This window comes from Hemicordylus capensis, chromosome 2, assembly GCF_027244095.1.
Source record: "Hemicordylus capensis ecotype Gifberg chromosome 2, rHemCap1.1.pri, whole genome shotgun sequence".
NCBI classification, from domain to species: Eukaryota; Metazoa; Chordata; class Lepidosauria; order Squamata; family Cordylidae; genus Hemicordylus; species Hemicordylus capensis.
Genome location: NC_069658.1, coordinates 401,513,609 through 401,536,414, shown reverse-complemented (window position 1 = coordinate 401,536,414; position 22,806 = coordinate 401,513,609). Strand labels below are relative to the sequence as shown.

Below are 22,806 nucleotides of genomic sequence, written 5' to 3'. Positions count from 1 at the left end.
TGGGATGGAGTCGCAAGCCATCCAACGCAGAAATGTCCTCCAAGTGTACTGGTAGACTCTTTCAGTTGACACCCAGAGTGATGCCAACATCATGTTTAATACGTCCCCAGAGAAACTTTGCTGACTGAGGAGCTGCCACTCAGTCTCCAGGCAGCAAGTAGCAACCAGGCCGGGTTGGGATGGTGAATGGGACTCTGGGAGAGTAGATCATGGTCTGGGGGAAGTTCCCATGGAGGAGAGACTCATAGGTGAAACAGTTCCGGAAACCAGGGTCGCCGGGGCCAGAATGGAGTTATGAGGAGGACTTCAGCCTGAAGGAGATGGATTCTGCACAGGACTCTTGCCAGGAGAGGAGTCGGGGAGGCATATAGCAGGCCCTCCAGCCCCTGGACTGACATGGCGTTGACCGCCGTTGCGCCTTGACAAGGGAACCTCGATATGAAACTGGGTAGCTTTGTGTTGGATGGAGCTGCGAATAGGTCCATCACCGGCACTCGCATGTGTCTCATGACCTGGTTGAAGACCTTGAGGTGCAGGCTCCACTCCCCTGGGGAAATATCAGTGCGGCTGAGCCAGTCCATCACTACATTCAGTACTCGCTTGATGCCTTGGTGGGCGATTATGGACACCAGGTGTTCTTCCGCCCACAAGAGGAGAAGTACGGCTTCTTGATGTAGAGAACAGTATCGAGTCCCCCTCCCCTTGTTGAGATACACCTTGGCTGTCGTGTTGTCGGTCTTGACCAACATGTGGGACGAGCGGAGAGATGACTAGGGCTAACTGAATGGCTCAAAGCTCTTGCCAATTGATGCTGTGTGCTCTTTCTTGGGAGGACCAGAGACCCTGGGTGGAGAGGTTGAGGCAATAAGCCCCCCAACCCCTGTCGCTTGCGTCGGTCGATAGAATGATCCTGGGAAGATCTAGGAAGGGTTTGCCCCGCAGAAGGTTGTAGGGAGGTAGCCACCAGTGGAGAGAGGCACAGGTATGTACTGGAAGACTGAGCATAAGTTTGTTCTTCTTGGCAATGGCCTTTTGGCAAGGAAGAAAGAACCATTGAAGGTCACGTAGGTGGAAGCGCACCCATTGTACAGAGACCAAAGTGGCCACAATCAGGCTCAGAAGTCTTGCTAGGGTACTGAGAGAAGACATTGGTGAGGATAGGACTAGTCTGAATTCTGACTGTAGAGTGTGGAGGCGGTGGCAGAGTGAGGGTGGCCGCCGCTGGGTCTATTATTACTCCTAGGTGGCGCAGTTGGTATGATGGTGTCAATTGACTTTTTTTGTGGTTTACGAGGAACCCATGGAGATCCAGAATCAACATCGTGTTCTGGGGGTCCAGTTGAGCTTCCGACAAGCAGCGAGACTGAAGGAGCAGGTCGTCCAAGTATGCAAAGACTCGCACCCCCTACAGGCGGAGGTGCTCCACTAGTGGAGCTAGTACCTTTGTGAAGATGCAGGAGGCGGAGGAGAGGCCAAACGGTAATGCCACGTATTGGAAATGTTGGCCTGATTACTTGAAACGAAGGTACTTCTGACTGTCCGGGTGAATTGGGACGTGGAGATATGCCTCCTTTAGTTTGATGGATGCAAAAAGATTGTGATGGTGCAGTGCCTCTGAGAGGCCTCCGACCTTAATTTTTCCATGCAGAAGTGGTCTCGGCGTCCTGAGCTGTTTAAACATTTCAAACCCAGCACGGCCCTTCTGGTACCATCTTTCTTTGGCACTGTGAACAAAATAGAATAAATTACTCTTCCCTCCTCCGGAGAGGGTACTGGCTCAATTGCCCGGATGTCCAACAGGTGCTGGATGGCTTGGAGCATTTGTGAGTGCTTGGCGAAGGATTGAGACCTTGGAGTTGGAAGGAACCTGTAGGAGGGAGGAGTGTGAAATTCTATTTTGTAACCATAACCGATGACATTCAGTACCCAATTGTCTGATGTTGAGGACTCCCACGCATGGAGAAAGGCCGACAAATGCCCCCCATGCCAGGCAGGCCTCGCGTCATTGCTGCTGCTTGGATTTTGAATGAGCTGAGGAGGGCTTGAAGGTGTTGGAGCCTCTGATGGAGTGGTGTTGCTGATTCCAGAAGCCCCTCTGGGCCCTGTTGTCCTTGCCTCTGAATGGACAAAAGCCTCAAAAGGATTGGTTTGATTGGTGAATTTGAAATGGTCTCTGAAAAGGAGCCCTGTCCGGCTTCTTCGAGGAGAACGAAGGCATAGTTCTGTGCTTATCTTTGGATTTTACCAAGACATCTTTCAAGGCAGATTCCTCAAAGAGCTTGGTGGAATCATATGGAACGGTGGTGAAGTTGATCTTTGAGTTGGCGTCCACTTGCCAATTTTTTAGCCACAAGTGGCATCTGCCTACGACCGATGCAGCGGAGACCCGTGTGGAAAAATCAAATAGTATCCAGGGGGGCATCAGCCATAAAGGCCTTCTGGATCTTCAACAACTGCTGGCGCATTTTGACTGGGTCAGATGGAGGGTTACTGAGGAGGTCATGCACCCAGGCTAGAGAGGCCCTGGCCCCCATCGATGCCACCGAAGTTGCGTGGGTGACTAATGCTGAATTGTCATGGACGCATTCGAAGGCCAGTTCCACTTTTCTGTCACCTAGGTCCTTGAAAGAAGCCTCACTGTCCTTTGGGACCAGGGAGCTGTATATGAGTTGTACTATCGGGGCATCAGCACTGGGGGTCTTGGACATGTCTGATGTCCCCTGCTGGAAGGAGTAAAACCTGTTGGCTATTGTCATGGGCCTGCAGTTTGAAGCCGGGAGGAGCCATTCATCCTTAACCACATCTGAAAACAAATCAGGCATTGGTAACAACATGTCTCTTGCTTTAGCCCTGGGAAACACCAAATCCCCATTAGCTGCAGGCTCTGATTCCTGTGTAGGTTTAGTTTTTAGGCAAATTGTCTTAATGATTTTGCTCATGAGAGGGGAGATGTCCTCTGCTACAAATAAGCGTTGGGACACTGGCAAGGGTTCTTCCTCATCCCCATCAGACCATTTGCTCCCTTCTCTATCGGGGATGGCATATGAATCTGGGTCAGGGTTATGTGGATCAAGCGGGTGTTCCCGGTCATGGTCAGAGGCTTCTGAGGAGTGCAACTCTCGTTCAGTAGGAACTGAGGAGGTTAGCTCAATAAGCTTCTGTTTAGCCTTCGCTTTCTTGGGAGGAGGGCTTAGGGAGGCGCTAGAGGAGGAGGAACGAGGGTTGGGAGATCTATGCTTTGTGTTCCTCTTAGCCTTTTTTGCTTTTTGGGAGGTCTAACCTGCTGGATGGTATCCACTATCACATTTCTAAACCATGCCCGCCATTGAGGTGGAATCACTTTGAGCAGAGAGATGGCAAGGCTCTGGTGAGCAGCAGCCACTTTATTAACTACGCCCAGGGAAGTAGTGCAGGTTTTGGAGCCAGACCCCAACTGCCCATGGGAGGAAGATGAGGAGGAAGACTGACCCTTGTCTCCAGCCCCCACACGTGTGGTACTTGTGGCTCTGGTTGAGGTGGGTGACCTTTCTGATGGCATTGGGGAGGAAACTGCCATTTTTAATGACTCACTGTGTTGGGCCTGAAGGCTGATCAGGCAAATCTCTGGGAGGTCGGAGGTAGATGAGCCAGAGGGCGCCTGCAGAAGGTGACTTCTCCTTCCGTCTGCTGCCTTTGGGGCCTTGAGGGGGTGGGCCATGGAAGATCATGTCTCTTGGCCCGGGGTGGGAGACACCCCATGGCGTGCAGCGAGGGAGGCTGTAAAGTGGCCATCACCGATGCTGCAGAGGCAGGGACTTCGGGCAGCTGGGAAGCGGCCAAGAGCGCTGCCAGCAGCACAGCAGCAGGACAAACAGGCGACTGTTTGGCGGTCATTGCTGCTGGTTTGGGGGCTTGCCAAGTGGGAGGCAGGCCGTGGAAAGGCTGTGATCACCCCGGTCCAAAGTCTCTCTGAGCTGGTCCCTGTGGAACTAAAACAATTCTCCTGGCCCATGCAACGTAGGAGGATAGGAAGGAGGGGGGAGCGAGGAAGAGGAGATTGAGAGATAAAAAAACGGGGAGGGGGGTGTTTGTTTTTTAGAAGACATCTGAAGGAGGAAGGATTGGTGAAAGAAAAGGGAGAAAAGGGAGCAAGAGAAGTGAAAAACGCTGAAGGATGCAGGAGAGTGGAAAAACGCTTCCTGGAGCTGCCGAGCACAGAAAGAACTGGGGCGGGGTTAACCCCCTTAGGCTCGGATAGGCGTGTCTTTTTTTTTATCCAATCAGATTCTGTCCTGCCTTGGAGCTCCTGAAAGGGTTTACCCATAGAGATGTCCCTGGCTTGCAGCAACCGAGAACGGGATCATCACTTTTATGTTAAGATCTCCAGTTCAGAATTCTGAGGAGATATGGCCATATATCAAGAAATCAAGCCGTTGAACCCATTCCTCATAAAACTTTATGAAAGTAGCAGCAGCAAGGCTACTGCATTAGAACTCACTTCTTGTTATTTTTCCGTTCCTGTTTATTCCTGTACTCAACAAATGCAAGGCCTTCTAGCCTTGCCCACTTCTCTTCAGATTCCAGGTAAGTATTCACTTGAGCACAATCAAAATCAGCAGAAGCAGTAAACAGATGAAGAACTGGGATTGTCCACACCCATTCGTGTGCTTGTATTGTAATACAGTTATGGCAAAACCAGGTCAGATATTGCCCCATGCTGAAAAAGAAAGTATCATTTATCAGAAAAAGCTAGTATGTTATAAACACACTTGTGCATACAACTAAGAGTTAGCAATGGATTATTAGACAGGTTGCATTGTACTTGCTTCCAAAACTACACACAAACCACATGCCACTTCCCTGTTCATCATGTGGAAATGCACAGTCCTCCAATAGTATACAATCAAAAAGATATTCCTGTTAAAATTATCTTGCTCTAATCTATTTTTCTGCTGTTCTGCTTTCTGGTTGACACTTGGGAATGTAAAGACCACTGTAAATTCTATTTTAAAATCTACCCACAGGAGCCACATTCTTCATATATTTCCCTGTTGCCTCTTTAAAAGTTGTTATATTTTAGGTGTCCAGAGGCTCATTACCATTAGCCTCTGACAAGGAGAAATTCAACAGGTGCTCCTCTAAGACAGAGATACTATCATAAAGAAACCTGAACCCAATGAATTTTTACCCATCTCAAAGCTGCTGGTCAAATTTCTGTATGGAAAGAAGTTGCACCTCTAGTCATTTTACACATATATTCAGTGCCAATCCCTTACATACCATGAAGACTCTGAAAGCACTTCTCTGAGAGAAGCAACTACAGTCAATCCAGACTCCTCCAAACAAAGGTGGTGACAAAATCTGACACACTCATCTTTTGTTTCTGGCATATACCCAGTATCTCCATATAACAGAAGAATGATCAGTGCCAAGCCCAGTTTATTCTGTGTCGGTGTACTGCTCTGTTTAAGTCGTTCTTTTAAGTAATTCAGCATCAATTCATCCATCTAAAATAAAAGAGAGAGTCTTATTAAGATATTCATGCGTCATCTAGAAGCCACTCTTCTAAGCACACACACACTCTAAGTGCACATTTAAGAGGTTTTTTTTTAAAATTTGACTGTTTGTGTTGATAACAGATGTTTATGGACATATATACCCGTACAGATACTTTTGTAAAGAGAATGCTATAATTATTTCACTAAGATGATAGATTTAAAGTTGTGTCATTGAGTTGGTATCGACTCCTGGAGACCACAGAGCCATGTGGTTTTCTTTTGGTAGAATACAGAGGGATTTACCATTGACATCTCCTGCGCAGTATGAGATGGCAATGTTATCTTCCTGTATTGCTGCTGCCCGATATAGATGTTTCTCATAGTCTGGGAAACACACCAGCAGGAATTCAAACCAGCAACCTCTTGCTCCCTGTGATAGATTTAGCTGGAATTTATTCTTTTGATCAATACAAATATGTAAATTTCTACTTTTCCAACAGATTTGTTAAAGCATATAGAAGTACTTAAAATGGTAAGTTTTATTTTCCTAGTTGTCTGGGCATGCACTAGTACCCAATTTCAGGAGTTGTGCACAAGTGTAAATCAAGGTTGGAGGTGGGGAGCTTGACTATTCATTAAATCCCAGCTGGACTGGATGGTTTTTCCTCCTTCCTCACTCCAAGGCTTCCTCCTTCCTCACTCCAAGGGCATAGTCTAATCTGAATGGCCTCCCAAGTCACTAGTGTTGGAAATTCTCTGTGGTGAGACAATCCCTTTCTCAATATAGCAGACTGCACAGAGGCACAACACAGCGGTAGATTAGTTAGGCATGCGTGTGTGCTGAGAGTAAAGTAACTTGGAGCCAATTCATAGTTTCAAATCAATATAAAAGGCATTTATTAAGGAACTCCATTCTAGATAGGAAAGTGAGGAGTTAGGATCTCTATCTATCTATCTAAGTGGATGCAGATGGATTCTGCATCCTTGGATCAACAACAATGTAGTTGGCATGGAACTAGCATGGCAGGGGAGGCTTGTACTAGACCTTAATGAGAAGCCACTCTGTGCAGAGAAAAGAAGGACTGTTGCCTATGGAGTTCACTCAAAAGGGGAACAATGGTGATAGAAGCAGTCACACAGCCCCAGGTTTTCTATATTATTTGTCAGATTTGTAAGGGAAGTGAGATTATGGCCAAACCCCTCAACCATCTGTTCCAGTTTAATGAAACCAACCAAATTCAATTAAACAAAATAGACAGGTGGCTTAAAATAGTCCAGTTAAACAAAACTAAAACTGCTGTTTATTTACAAAGCTTTATTCCAATTTTGGTATCACAGAATTACAATACCTGTTTTTTCCCAAATTTTAAACTTGTCCATTCCTTTGGGTTCATCTCATGTACCATTGGTTTGCTAGTCACCAAGTATAATTGCTGCCACTGCTGGAGAAAATTCTTAATATTTGCAGGAGTCCAGTGTTTAAGAACACTGAAGAGGCTATCCAGCATTACTTTTGCTGCTATTTTCTTCCCTTCCACAACCTTTTCCTCTAAATTTTCCCACCCCAAAACATTCTTCAACGTATGCCAGAAGGTCTCAGGGGGGTTGGTGAACACTGTGTCATCATACTGATGCCAATCTGTAATTAAGAAGAAACAAATCCTATTCAGACTGTGTGTGACACAACAAATAGCCCTATCACTCTCTATGGCTCATAGGATAGCATTATGCTATCTATACAACCATTTTTTGATAGCCAACTACTAAAAATTAGTGCTCCTCTTATTATCTTCAAACCATGACTTTTGACTACCGAATATAGTTTCAGGACTCAAAGCTTTTTGTACAATTCAACCATGCATGCAAATACACACACCACACACATGCTGAGTTTATCCTAAACTGTGTAGGAGGTTTCTCGTTGATCAACTCCTTCCATCTTTATTTTATTAGAGAGCTATATCTATATTCATTAGCAGATTCTGTCCTTGGCAAATAAAGGCTTCTGTAGCCCAGGATGGCAGCAAGTCACACCCAGAGGATGCAAAGAGTGCACATGTTGCCAAATCAGGGAGCAAAATTCTGCAGCAGTCATTCCAGCTAATTCCTATTCACCTTCTGTATCATGGTAGCATTGGCCCAGCAATGGTCTGGAGAAACAAGAGGCCTTCCAAGGCTGGCCTCTTAATGTACAAGCTCTTTCTCTCAACTCATATCTTCATCTATGCCGAATTCAGATTATTCAGACTCAAGATTTTTGGGGAAATGAAAATGTGACCTGTACATAGACACGTTGGGACTCCATTTCATTTACAGAGTCTTGATTTTTTTTAACTAACTGTCAAGATCAAAAAGTCACAACTGGGGGCAGTTTCTTACCTTCACCACTTAGGTGTGATGTTTGTATAAACAAACAGCGATTCACATAGACTCCTTCTGGACAATGTTTATAGATGAATTCATACTTTCCCTCTTTGCCATCACATGCAACATAGTATTTATATGGAATCCATTTATTCACGTTGTCCTTAGAAATGGTCACATAGCCTTCAATAAGGTGACCATGCTTATTAAGATCCCTTTTTAAAAAACAAAAACCACTTGTGTATATTTTAGCAACAGAGTGGGACAATGGTCAAAAATATATATCTTTGTTCTAACAAAACTTCCTCCACTCCCCAACAAAGCAAGCAGAGATCTAGCATTCTACAATCCCAAACATAATGGACTAGAGAATTCATATATGCAAGCATGCATGCCATCCTTGAACTTTTAAAGGAACATACACAGAACTCACTGTTTATCAAAGATATTTCAAATACTGTAGGGGCAATTACATTTTAGGCATGCCACTGTACTTTTGAAAAGCCAGAATATGCTACCAATCTCAAATGAGTATCATCAGGGCTATGAACATGCCATGATTCTACAGAAATGAAAAAAAAGCGGGGTGGGTGGGTGGGGTACTGGCCAAAGTATACCTTCTGGGGATTCTTAGCTATCTGATAAAGCAAGTTCCTAGCGCTTATGGCTGCACATATGCTTCACACAAGCCCCCTTCTCATGCACTATTTCACATACCGAGTGAGCACATGAAGGGGGGTGGATGGGATCATATCCACTGGCTCCCATTCCCCTTCTTTGCTGGCCCCAATCCTGACCTCCATACCTTGGAAGGAACAGAAGAATGAGCTTTACATGTATACAGTTATACATGTAGGGAGCCCATTCTTACGTTCCATCCAGCACCAGAGGTTGGACATGGAGACAGCAGCAGAATTCCACTCTCCTCCATCCATTGCATCAGTGTGTGAACTTGAGTGTGAGAAGAGACATTGTATGGGCAATGCCTAGTCACATCTCAAAACGCAGAGGGGTGGCTATGAATCTTTCCAATAGCCAGAAGGACAGACTGCAGCGCCCTGTACAGCGTCTTGCCCCTCCCCATGATTAGCAGAAGCCAAATGAGACAGAGAAGCAAACGTTACAGAATAAACAAAGACCAGTGGCATCTGATAACCTTCAGATTTCTTGTAACAGAATGTGGGTTATTGGAACACAGAGGGTTGTGGGGGTTTTAGTACAAAGTACACACAGCCCTAAGGAAGTGCTTCACACATGTTATCTCAGCAAGTCTTATATCAATCACAGAAAGATCTGTCCTCCAGGAATTTGTCTAGTTCCTTTTCAAAGCAGACAAGGTCAATGACCAACTTTACACATTGTGAAAGAAAAGTTTCCTTTTTTCATGTTCTATATGACATGTACTTCATGTCAATTGATCTGGGTACAATAAGCCTTTTTTTTAACGCTACAAAGCCTCTTTTATTTCTTGTTTACACAGTCAGACAGGTGTTATTGACTGGTTTGTTTTATCCAGACATCGAGTCCTTCCCAAGGACCTGGGATGGCTGGATTTTATTGTCAATTGTTATAGATATCGTCGCAGAATATAGGCTGTTCCCAGTAAAGCTGCTTTTTGTAATTGGCTGATGGTGATTTCTGTGACCCCTATGGTGTTGAGGTGCTCTTCAAGGTCTTTTAGAATTGCACCTAGGGCACGAATTACCACTGGGATTATTTTGGTCTTCTTCTGCCACAGCCTTTCAATTTCGATTTGTAGATCTTTGTATTTGGTGATTTTTTCTATTTCTTTTTCTTCTATTCTGCTATCCCCTGGTATTGCTATGTTGGTTATTTTAACTTGTTTTTCTTCTCGACTACAGTTATATCTGGTGTATTGTGTGGCAGATGTTTGTCTGTTTGTTGTCGGAAGTCCCATAATATTTTTACATCTTCATTTTATACCACTTTTTCCATTTTATGGTCCCACCAATCTTTGGATACAGGTAGCTTGTATTTTTTGCAGATGTTCCAGTGTATCATCCTTGCTACCTTGTCATGCCTTTGTTTGTAGTCAGTCTGTGCGATCTTTTTACAACAGCTGATTAGGTGGTCCACGGTTTCATCTGCTTCTTTACAAAGGCGGCACTTGCTGTTTGTTGTTGATTTTTTGACTTTTGCTCTTATTGCATTTGTTCTTAGTGCCTGTTCTTGTGCAGCCAGTATTAAACCCTCTGTTTCTTTCTTCAAGTTGCCATTCTTAAGCCATTGCCAGGTCTTGGTGATGTCTGATTTTCCACTTATATTGTGCAAATATTGACCATGCAGGGGCTTATTTCTCCATTTTTCTGCTCGGTTCTTGACTTGTTCTTTCTTGTAGGCCTGCTTTTTTTCATTGGTGTTGAATAGTTTTGCATTATTGACCATTTTAAGTGCATCTTCTTCACTGTCCTTGATATATTCTTCAAGACCTCTTTTCTCCTCCTCTACTGTTTGATGGACTTGCAGCATTCCTCTTCCACCAGAGCTGCGAGGGAGGTATAGCCTATCGACATCACTGCGAGGGTGCAGAGCATGATTGATGGTCATGATTTTCCTGGTCTTACGATCTAGCGTCTCTAGCTCTGCCTGGGTCCAGTCTATTATTCCTGCAGTGTATCTGATAACAGGTATAGCCCAGGTGTTTATGGCTTGTATGGTGTTCCCGCCATTGAGTTTGGACTTGAGGATTTTTCTAACTCTCCTGATGTATTCACTTCCAATTTTTCTTTTAACTTCAGTGTGTGCGATGTTATCAGCCTGGAGAATGCCCAAGTATTTGTAACGTTCTTTCTCTTCCAGGTTCTTGATCTTGCTTCCATTGGGTAGTTCGATTCCTTCTGTTTTTGTTATTTTTCCTCTTTTCATTATTAATGTAGCACACTTGTCTAGTCCAAACTCCATTGCTATATCACTACTAAATATACAGATAGTGTTTAGCAGTGATTCGATTTCTGACTGGGACTTTCCATACAACTTCAGATCATCCATGTACAGCAGATGGTTTATTTTACATGATGTTTTAGATGTTTGGTATCCGAGGCCTGTTTTGTTTAGTATTTGTGAAAGTGGGGTCATGGTGATTACAAACAACAGAGGGGATAGTGAGTCCCCTTGGAAAATGCCTCTTCTAATGCTAACCTGTCCAAGTGTCTCGCCATTGATTGTTAACAGTGTACTCTACATGCTCATTGCTTTTTTTGATAAATATCTGAATGTTTTTGCTGACACCAGTTGTTTCTAAACATTTTAGTATCCATGTGTGAGGCAATGAGTGGAAGGCTTTCTTGTAGTCAATCCATGCAACACTTAGATTTGTTTTTCTTCTCTTGCAATTTTCTAAAATCATTTTGTCAATCAGCAGCTGGTCTTTTGTGCCTCTGGTGTTTGGGCAATTTCCTTTCTGTTCAACTGGAAGCTGTTTGTTAGTTAATAAGTTTTGCATCACTTCATCTGCTATTATTCCAGTTAATAATTTGAACATGGTTGGCAGACAGGTTATCGGTCTATAATTACTTGGAACTGCACCTTTTGCTGGGTCTTTCATGATGAGATGAGTTTTCCCAGTTGTTAGCTATTGTTCAATATCACCGCCTTGCAAAATGTGATTGAACTGTTTTGATAGTTGTTTATGAAGGCTTGTTAGGTGTTTAAGCCAAAAGCCATGCAGTTCATCGTCGCCTGGTACAGTCCAATATTTAATTTTCTTTGCTCTTTCACTTATTAATTCTGGTGTTGTTATTAGATCTTGCATTTGTTGGTTACATTTTTCGACCTCTTTCACCCAGCCTGCTTTTTTATTATAATCTATTAGATTTTCCCATAATTTCCCCCAGAATTGCACTGTTTCTTCTTTATTTGGTGTTTTTACGTTTCTTGCAGTTTCTCCTTCTATGCTTTGGTAGAAACATCTCTGATTCGACTGGAATTGGAGATTCTGCCTGTGTTGTGTAATTCTGGCTTCGTATCTGCTAATCTTCTTTGACACTGCTGTTATTTGCTGCTTTATTATTTCTAGGACTTCTCTAATTCTTGAATCTAGGTGGTATTTTTGGATCAGATACTGTTTGGTTCTTTCGTTCTTCAGCTTCTTGTCTTTCATATCTTTCAATTTACTAGTATCTGACCTAAGCCTGGAGATTTTATTTTCTAATCTAATCTTCCATTTAGGTGATGTACTGCTGTCTTTTTTTACAGGTCCACTGGTCTTATATCCGAGCTCTTGTGTTGTTATTGTTGCTGCACTGTACATTAGTTGGTTTGTTTCTTGCAAATTCTTGGTTGTTATTTCTGCAAGTGCAGCATTGACATCTTTTAATGCCTGAGCAAGTTGTTTTTTGGCAACTGTTTTTAGAATTGGAAGTCGAACCCTGGTGATTGTTTGGTTCATGCGCTCAGTTATTTTTTGCTTTAGTTCTTGTTGCTTTTCTGTTAAACGGCATTTGGGTTTTTGAGGTGAAGGCAAAGGGGAGGTTGCTTGGTTTTGATTTTGAAACAGTTCAGCAACATTGGCATCCTCGATTTCCAACACCTCCTCCACCTGCGCCTGAGCAACTTCTTCAATTGGTGGTAATTCTTCTTCCATATCTTGAGCCTGTGTTGTTCTTTGCAGTTCTTCCAGCTCAACTCCTGTGAATAGTTTATTTCTTGTTATGAATCTTCTCTGGTCTGCTAGCCTTTGTTCTGTTATTTCTGTATCTGGATGCTTCTCTTTCCAAATTTGGTACATTCTTTTTAAATAACCTCTTCTAGTTGGACTAGACTTGTAATAGCAGATCATTATTTACTTGTTGGCGGTTTTTGTATATTTTTTCCGGTTAAGCAACGTTTCTTCCAGTAACCTTGCAGTCTCCAGCCCTGGTTGCTCAACTGAAGATCCTGAGTCCTGTTGCCCACTTGCCACCAGATGTCCAGGGACTCCAGTACCTGGCACGGTCCTTCTTGACCCGGTCGACGACTGATCCGGTATAGATTTATTAAAGTTACGTCTCACCATATTGTTGATGGGAGAGGCACTCTTTGTCTGGCTCCTCTGGTGAGACCTGTCCAGTATGGTTGGACCTCTGGCATAGCTCTCACCTTCCTCAGAGCACACAAGCCCCACAATCACGCCAAGGTAGTGCCTCACTGGGGGTATTATTAATAATAATAATAATTAATAATAATAATAATTTGATTTCTATACTGCCCTTCCAAAAATGGCTCAGGTTGGTTTACAAAGAGAAATAATAAATAAATAAGATGGATCCCTGTCCTCAAAGGGCTCACAATCTAAAAAGAAACACAAGATAGACACCAGCAACAGTCACTGAGGTACTTTGCTGGGGGTGGAGAGAACCAGTTACTCTCCCTCTGCTAAATAAAGAGAATCACCAAGTTCAAAGGTGCCGCTTTGTCAAGTTAGCAGGGGTTACTTTAGCAGTTCTTTTTCTTAGATCACATTATCAGAATGTTCCACAATATTCCAAATGTGGTATATGTGACAACCTAATAATTCCCAATAATTCTTTCACTTTTGCTGTGTTCTGTGCTGATGTTTTAACAACTTCCTTCCTGGCTGGTTATAGCCAGTTTAGACGCCATCAGTATATAGGTAAAGTTGAGATTTCTCCATGTTCATAACTTTGCACTTCCTTACACTGAATTTTCTCAGTTTTGTGATATAAGTAACTTTTTTGAACTCCTAGTCTTCACAGTCCGAATAAGTCTTTACTTGACTGGGCAGATTTGTCCACACCACACCACTGTGACCAAGTACAGGGTTTTATTTTGTAATAGGAACATAGGAAGTTGCCAAATCAAGCCATTGGTCTATCAAGCTCAATATTTTCTACACTGACTGGCAGTGGCTTTTCCAAGGTTCCAGGCAGGAGTCTTTCCCTGCCCTACCTGGAGATGCCAGGGATTGAAACTGGGAACATCTGCATGTGAACCAGATGCAGAGCCACTTATATAAGTGAGACAGAAAGGAACTGAGAGTCATTAGGATGAATCTGACATTGTCAACCACAAGCCCCCATGACCCCACCCTTTAAGAGGCAATCCTGTTCCCATTTACATGGCTCTATCCCGAGATATGTGTTTTAGTTGCTCTGGTGCGGTGGGATCCTGCTGTTTGAGCCCAGCACTGGGGGAAGAAGCAGTGGTGATTTGGAGCAAGGAAAGAGCAGGTAGGAAGGGATCTGGCTAACACAGACACACAGACACACACCCCTCTGCCTCTTCTCTATTCTGAATGATACACACAGCTTTGCAGAGGAAAAACAGGCCATGTTTATAATATGCATTTGATTTGCTTGTAATTTGTAGTTAGGCCTTAAGGTTTCAATAGGTTATTAGGTTCAGAGGAGAATTTAAGTTCCTGCCATGCTTTTCTGCTCAAACAGTTGCTTGGCACTTTAAAAAAATTACACTTGAAAAATCTGCTCTTAGAAGCAAAGCAAGTGGCTTGATGACAGATACAAGAGCCAACCAATCATCATGGTGTAAATGAAGCTTCTGTTGCAAACCAGAACACATTTCCTCTGAACTCAATCTGAGTGAGAAAATGCTACGATTGTCTGAAACACATAGATGCAAAGCACATCAACTATAGACTACTCACTACATTTATGTCTGTCTATATGCATCTTTAGTTTACCATAATTTTAGGAACTCCACAGTTTAGACAGAACAGCAGAATGTTAGTCCAGACAGATATGCGGGTGGGGGTGGGAGCAGAGGGAGAGATATAGCACAGACAAAATGCTTTGCCTAAAAACCTTTTATGAAAAACAAGATTAAGAAAGTCATGCTGCCAATACGGGCAAAATCTGTTCTGGTCTTGGAATCAAGAGTATGCATGAACCAAACTGTACTTACGCTGTGCAAGCCAACTCACAAACATTGTCCTCCCAGTCACAATAACCAGAAATGCCTTGTGCCCTAATGAACACTTTATCCTTCATAGGATCCAGTTTGAAGTCTTTGGACAGTATGGCATGGAAATATACTGTAACACCTTCTCCATCATTCACTTGGCTGCAGCAGTAAGGAATAAAAAGATCAGCATAATTTGTTTGGGCAGTTGCAAACAACAGTTTTAATAAATGCATGGAAAAGGCAGCAGACATTTAGGATTCAACTGGAAATATGTGATGAAGAGTAGCGCCATCATTAAGTTTGGTCAATTGAACTCCATTTTGGAAAATTCCCACAAGTCTCATTCCAAAACAGCAGTTGCCCAGACCTGCATAGATCTGTTCATATGCCCATGTAGCTCTGCTGTGTAAGTTATGCATCTGTTACATGGCAGAACACTTGCTAAATCCTTTCCCCACCCTCACCTTTAATACTTCACAATTCTATGCTAATTCTTCTCCAGAAGATGACCAGAGAAGACAATAACCTCTATTTGCCTCGCCTCCTCTGATTAACCACCTATTCTCCACTGGCTCAGTCTGTCAATTCTCACCTGAATTAGGTAAAGATCCCAATTTTCCATCCACATAAGGAAGCATTCCCCTTTTGTTTGAGAATGGGAGTGCAGGTAGGGTAGCCTTATGCCTAGGTACACTTCTTTTGTTCCAGTAATGGCACCCTGCCTTTGACCCAGAATTTCCACTGTGTGCTTTATTTTTGCTTATGTGGCAAAATAAAATGAATCCATGGGAATATAAAATTATCTCCCAATACTAAAGTCTGGTACTAGAATTTTTGTGACTCAATTCAGATATCACAAAACCATTCTCCACACTTTGATTTAGAGATCAGGTTGTGTTACATTTGGAGTGACCCAGTACTCTGATGCAATAAAATATGCAAGATGTCAGCAAAGAACTCCGAAACTGCAAGTGAGAGAGCTAGTTGAAATTTACAGATATCAAAGTTCCCTTCCTCTTTTTACAAAATGTATATGGTATTCATTGTGCTGAATAGTAGACTCAGGATTAAGATATCCCAAATGCATGATCGCTGGGAATAAATAGTAGTGTGCAGATCATTAATTCATTCCTCTCAACAGATAATCTGGACACTTTGAGAGGCTGAAGGTAGAGCTAACTATCATTAATATGGTTATATAGAATTAGGAGGCGAGGCCTAGCATTGACTGGGCAGAATCATTTTGTGTAGATTATACTTACTGGTAATGGGAGAGTTGAAGAAAATTTATGCGATATAATTTTTAATTAATGTACTTGCAAAAAGGGAGTAACAGTTTTAAATTTGTAGGATTTCAACTTCAAACTGTATTCATTTTATTGAATAATTACCATGCATAGTAAATTTGAATCTCAGAAAGCTCTTGTGCATGATGTCATTTTTAAATTATTGATCTGGTTATTTAATGTTAACAATCTGTTGAGAACAGTTAGACTATGATTATATTCAGAATCTCTTCTAAAAATACAAAAAAAATTATTTAAATGCTTCACCCATCATATTCCGGTGTAAAAAGCATGGCATTCATCTAATTTAAGTGGCAGGGTTGTTTATGCCAGATTTGGAATCTGTGCAAAATAAATTCATATTTCTGAATTACTTACAAACAAACCCAAACACTAACTCTTCAAATATGTTATAGCTAGTACTTCATGTACATTTCTGGAGGAAAGAGGTACACATTGTCATCTTAGTCTACCACCAACTAAGACAGAGAACTGATTGAGAGGGCTCAAAAGGGAGAACAACGTGTAGGTGTGTTTATCATGCAGGAGGAAGTTCTCCCTGTCTATGTCAGACAGGACATCTCCTGTTGCTTTTTTCCAAGGGGTTATACATAGTTCACTCACTAACATACACATTTTGGCAATGAGAATTAGGCTGGAGTTTCATAACTTCAGAGGAATGTTTAAAGCCAGCCAGTGAATCAAAATGGATTTGAAATAACTTATTTGCTGATCTACCACAGGTACATGTGAGCAGCAAGGGCTTTTAGGATGTTCAGACTGCGGGGTGTGTGTGTGTGTTGTAGGCGGGGAAGCTGCAGGCAAACTTCTTTGGTCACCAAGACAGGGACAGCTATGGTATCCCACAGTGGCCTTAGCAAAGTTAATCCGAGTAGCAGCCAGCTAAGATGCAGGAGCTGCCCATGCTCCTACAAAGTGATTGTGTGTGAGGGGAAATCCCACTAGGAGGGCTGGGAAATGATTGCCTGAGAGGCGCAATTGAAGTTGGGGCACTATGTGCGATCAGCCATCTTAGAGATGATCTACAAGGGCTCAGTGCAGCACCCAGCCACAGCTGGACCTCCCAGGCTTGCTTAGTCCTCCAAGCAGGATTTCCCCCTCGCACACTATCAAAGGAGCACACACAGCTCTTGTGTCTTAAGCTGGTCACTCCTTGGACTAACTGTGATCATCAGAGCAAGGTCAATAAGTTTCTGCTGAGAGTGGGGGAAAGTTACACCTTCCAAAATAGCTCATTATCTATTATTTTGGCAAAACCCATCCCTATTTCATATGTCAAGTTGTCATTGCACACAGAGGGTGGAAGAAGTTGTGTTATGTGCTAACTGGCTCAACCTGAATCTGTATCAGGAACTGACAGACTAAAACCTAAGGTGGCTACTATACCTGCTCATGAAGCAGATGTTTCCTTGATTTGGGGGACTTTGAACTCTGTATAAACTCTGGGAAATAACCGCTAAAAGGGATTGGTTTGTAGTTACCCTGCAATAGTTTTATTGCTTGTATCTGGTGAAATCTCTGACAACTTTTTAAAAGTCTTTAAAGATGCATATTTTCACCCAGACTTAATTAAATAGTGTTTTAATAGTTTTAACATTGTTTTTAAAATATTTTAAAATTTTAAATTGTTGTAATGTGTCAATCTTTTCTGTTATTTATTTTGTTTTAATTAATGCTTTAACTTTTCTGTATTTTATTCTGTTTTAACTAATGTTTTAACCTTTCTGTTGTAAACTGCCCAGCGACGTGAGTTTGGGCAGTATAGAAATATGTTAAATAAAATAAAATACCCTTTTATTATGCTTATCCTGTAAACAAGTATCTTGAGCTGGTAAGGTATATAGACTGACTGCATCACACCTAGCTCTCCGATTTCCCTCTTCCTCTAGTTTCACACCTCTTCCTCCCTCTTGAATTACTGAGGCAGTAATTGGAATGAGAAAAATACCAGAGACTGTACTTTGAGCTGACATGTTTTTGCATGTGAAGGACATTTGCCTAGTAACAAAAGAGACATTTGTGGGAATAGACAGGGAACACTCCTGTTGATAAGAACAAAACTTTCAGGATATGCCATCCTTGAATGTAATAACATTTGATATGCAATTGATGCCTTTATGGTTAGATGCATTAACACTTTGGGAATGTTCAGGACATGGATGATGGATATATGCTATAGATCAAAGATTTTTACGGCATAAGAAGACCAGTCATGAGAAGGAGGGAGTGCTCAGGGGGCAGGGCTCTTAGGCTTGCTCCTGACTTGCTGACTGTCCTGCTTGCCAGCCAGCTGGCAAGATACAGCGACATCATCCTTGCTGGTGACTGCCTCCCGATGAAGGACTTAGGGTAATATATAATTTGTTTGTCCAATGCATTCCGGACCAGTGCTCTGAGACCCACCTGAACCTGTGGCTGACGCTTCCATTGAACTCCAACTACAAATACTGCTACCATGACTCAGTAATATGGGCGCCTCTTTCCTCAAAATCCGTAGTCTCATTCCTCTCTTTCCCCTTCTGTCCTCATTTGGCGTTGCTTCCTTCCTCTCCTCCTTCTCCCTTGCCCTCCCCTCCTCCTCACCATGGTAGATGTTGTCAGCAGATAGATATGGCCCCTGCTAACTTGGCAAATAGACACCTTTTAACGTGGTGATTCTCTTTATTTAGCAGGGGGAGAGTAACTGGCCCTATCCACCCCCAATACAGTACTTCCAGTGACTGTTGCTGGTGTCTATCTTATGTTTCTTCTTAGACTGTGAGCCCTTTGGAGACAGGGTTCCATCTTATTTGTTTGTTATTTCTCTGTGTAAACCGCCCTGAGCCATTTTTGGAAGGGCGATATAGAAATCAAACAAACAAACAAAATCGTTAGCCATTGAGCCATCACACACAGCCTTGCCAGCTCATTTCTTTGTAATATTTTTCTTAGCCTAAGTAAGCATTTTAACATGCAATCTGTTTCTGTGTTTTCTTTTGTGCCTTCCTCCAGGAACTGCTGTACCTCACAAAGGAACTTGAGAGCCCCTAGAGGGCAGTATGCCTAATTACCTTGACTCCAGTATAGCTCCAGGGCATACACAGAATGCAGGGTGATTTTGGCACTCAACAATTGCTAGTCAGGAAGATGAAGAATAAGGAGGCTTGGCAACATTTCTTTAAGCAGAAACTGTGGCCTACTCTGTGATGCAAGTACATTTCAAACTATATGGAGCTATAGTAGGCCTGCCCCAAATGCAGCTGGTGCCCTCACCAATTTTAGTAAGTGCCTAATACCACTGGGGGAAACAGAAAGAGATGTTTTTTAAAAGGCCAAATATTTGAAACTTCCATACTTCTTTTGGGCAAGTCAGATGCATTGCCGGTTAAAGCTCAATTAAATACAATTACTCAACATGCAACTGAATTTTGAAGATTAACCATGAAGGCTTTGTGGAAAAGAAAAAGATATGCTAGGATTTGCATTGTTATGCATTTGTTATTCTGGAAAGGTCTACATTTTTTCTCATTTCAGATTTAGTGGAACTCCAGTTCTCTCCCTTTACAAAAGCAGATGTTACAAATAATAAGGTAGTAGAATTCTGGATTGTTCCATTTCAGACTATAGGTGGGCAGGTATATTTTTTAATCTTCCTCCATGCAAACACAAAAGAAACATCCTACATATAGCAAGCTAGCTGATCAGAGAGAGGTCTATCCTACTCCTTTCTTCCAATGTGTTCATTTGCAACATACAATGAGCTTTTGCATCCCGAGAAACATTCTAACACATGACACCACCTCTGCAGTTTTAAATGTAACAGTTCAGAATACTATTACCACACTCTGTGTAATGCATAGATTGATTGTAAGATAAAGAGAAAAAGTTGCTACTGGCCAATTTTCATAACTGCTTCTAGAAATATACAAGTATGCTATACCTTTGCTTAATTACATTGACTTCATGGTCTGTCTGTTGCTGCTGCTCCTGATTTGCAACAGCAGAATCCTTTTCAGATCCTTTTATTAGAGTTGTTCCTTCTCTTTTTTCACAATCTCTCTTCCTTTTGGTCATTTCTTCATCCATGGTTGTTTTCTGTAATAGTCATACACCAATGGGAGAGGTAGAATAAGTTACTAATCCACAATTATTTGTTTGTTTTTATAAGCCTACCTAGCCACATACACCTATGTTAGTTCTTGGGTGTGGAAGTGGGGCCGGGGAGCTTGAGCATTTTTCATCCCAGTATTGCTGCTGGGAGGAAATGTTTGCTTGCCACATGTAATTACGAAGCCTGAGAAGAGAGATCAAGAGTTTCCAGAATACTCCTTCACACAAAAATTTCTCTTATTTCTGTACACTATGCATAATGATCTGCACAGAAAATATTAAATTGAGCAACTTTGCAGTTTGACACATAGGAACATAGGCAACTGCCATATACCGAGTCAGACCATTGGTGTATCTAGCTCAGTATTGTCTTCACATACAGGCAGCAGCTTCTCCACAGTTACAGGCAGGAATCTCTCTCGGCCCTATCTTGGAGAAGCCAGGGCAGGAACTTGGAACCTTCTGCTCTTCCCAGAGCAGCTCCATCCCCTGAGGGGAATGTCTTCCAGTGCTCACACTTCTAGTCTCCCTTTCATATGCGACCAGGGTGGACCTGCTCAGCTAAGGGGACAAGTCATGCTTGCTACCACAAGACCAGCAATCCTCTCCACTTGCCTGTAGCAAATAACTATAGCCGGACATGCAGCAGTGGTTCCAATATGCTGCCCTAATTTGCAAGTTACAGGTTGCTACAATCCCTTCACAGGTTCCTGCAATCCCTAGACCTAGCACATGAGATCAACACAAACCAGGAAGATATCAGTCCTCAGAGTCATGGATGGCTCAGGTTTGTGGCAATGGGGCTGTAATGGAGGCGGAATAGAAGATGACACTGTTTGAGGCACCACTTGAACTATCAGAATGAAGAGAGAGAGAAATAGTGAGCAACATGTCACAGGGGTGACTGTTAGGGATCCGTTCTGAGCCATTCTGGGATCCGTTCTGAGCCATGATCTCTGGGAGAGATCATCAGGACATTTGGTGCAGGGTGCTATCAGTATGCTGATGACACCCAAATCTATTTCTCCATGTCAGCATCATCGGGAGAGGGCATAAGCTCCCTAAATGCCTGCCTGGAGGCGATAATGGGCTGGATGAGGGATAACAAACTGAGACTGAATCCAGATAAGACGGAGGTACTCATTGTGCGGGGTCGGAACTCGAGAGACGATTTTGATCTGCCTGTTCTGGATGGGGTCACACTTCCCCAGAAGGAACAGGTACACAGTCTAGGGGTGCTTCTGGATCCAAGTCTCTCCTTGGTGCCCCAGGTTGAGGCAGTGGCCAGAGGTGCCTTATATCAGCTTCAGCTGATACACCAGCTGTGTCTGTTTCTTGAGATAGACGACCTCAAAACAGTGGTACATCTGCTGGTAACCTCCAGACTGGATTACTGCAATGCACTTTATGTGGGGCTGCCCTTGTACGTAGTCCAGAAACTATAGTTGGTCCAGAATGTGGCAGCCAGGCTGGTCTCTGGGTCATCTAGGAGAGACCATATAACTCCTGTATTGAAGGAGTTACACTGGCTGCCGATATGTTTCCGGGCAAAATACAAGGTGTTGGTCATAACCTATAAAGCCCTAAACAGCTTGGGCCCTGGGTATTTAAGAGAACGTCTTCTTCGTTATGAACCGCACCGCCCATTGAGATCATCAGGAGAGGTCCGTCTGCATTTGCCACCGGCTCATCTGGTAGCCACTCAGGGACCTTCTTCGTTGCTGCCCCGAGGCTTTGGAATGCGCTCCCTAGTGAAATAAGAGCCTCCCCATCTCTGACAACTTTTAAAAAGTCTTTAAAGATACACCTGTTTACCCAGGCTTTTAAGTGATAGTGTTTTGATTGTTTTAATGTTGTTTTTAGAAAATTATTTTAACATTTTAAATTGTGTTTTAAATTTCTTGCTTTTAATTTTTGTTTTTTTGTTTTTAATTAATGTTTTATTTTTAATCTTTGTAAACCACCCAGAATGTAAGTTTTGGGCTGTATAAAAATATGTTCAATACATCATAATAATAATTATTATTATTTATTTACACAGTCAGACAGGTGTCGCAGAATATAGGCTGTTCCCAGTAAAGTTGCTTTTTGTAATTGGCTGATGGTGATTTCTGTGGCCCCTATGGTGTTGAGGTGCTCTTCAAGGTCTTTTGGAACTGCACCCAGGGCGCCAATTACCACTGGGATTATTTTGGTCTTTTTCTGCCACAGCCTTTCAATTTCAATTTGTAGATCTTTGTGTTTTGTGATTTTTTTCTATTTCTTTTTCTTCTATTCTGCTATCCCCTGTTATTGCTATGTCGATTATTTTAACTTGTTTTTCTTTCTTCTTGACTACAGTTATATCTGGTGTATTGTGTGGCAGATGTTTGTCTGTTTGTAGTCAGAAGTCACTTTTTCAATTTTATGGTCCCACCAATGTTTGGCTACAGGTAGCTTGTATTTTTTGCAGATGTTCCAGTGTATCATCCCTGCTGCCTTGTCATGCCTTTGTTTGTAGTCAGTCTGTGCGATCTTTTTACAACAGCTGATTAGGTGGTCCACGGTTTCATCTGCTTCTTTACGAAGGCGGGACTTGCTGTTTGTGGTTGATTTATCGACGTTTGCTCTTATTGCATTTGTTCTTAGTGCCTGTTCTTGTGCCGCCAGTATTAAACCCTCTGTTTCTTTCTTCAAGTTGCCATTCTTAA

The 22,806-nt window shown here is 42.6% G+C and overlaps 1 protein-coding gene across 1 annotated transcript in view; it reads right to left on the bottom strand.

The window, feature by feature from the left end:
* The window catches only part of RNF213 (ring finger protein 213), a 225,636-nt gene that overhangs the window by 193,154 nt on the left and 9,676 nt on the right, over positions 1-22,806 (bottom strand). Inside the window, exons 3-8 of the mRNA XM_053293465.1 lie at positions 19,947-20,101; positions 14,721-14,879; positions 7,857-8,056; positions 6,827-7,116; positions 5,374-5,486; positions 4,478-4,696 (exon numbers count right to left, since the gene is read on the bottom strand). Coding sequence (XP_053149440.1) covers positions 4,478-4,696; positions 5,374-5,486; positions 6,827-7,116; positions 7,857-8,056; positions 14,721-14,879; positions 19,947-20,101 — 1,136 coding nt within the window. The remainder of the gene's footprint in view (positions 1-4,477; positions 4,697-5,373; positions 5,487-6,826; positions 7,117-7,856; positions 8,057-14,720; positions 14,880-19,946; positions 20,102-22,806) is intronic.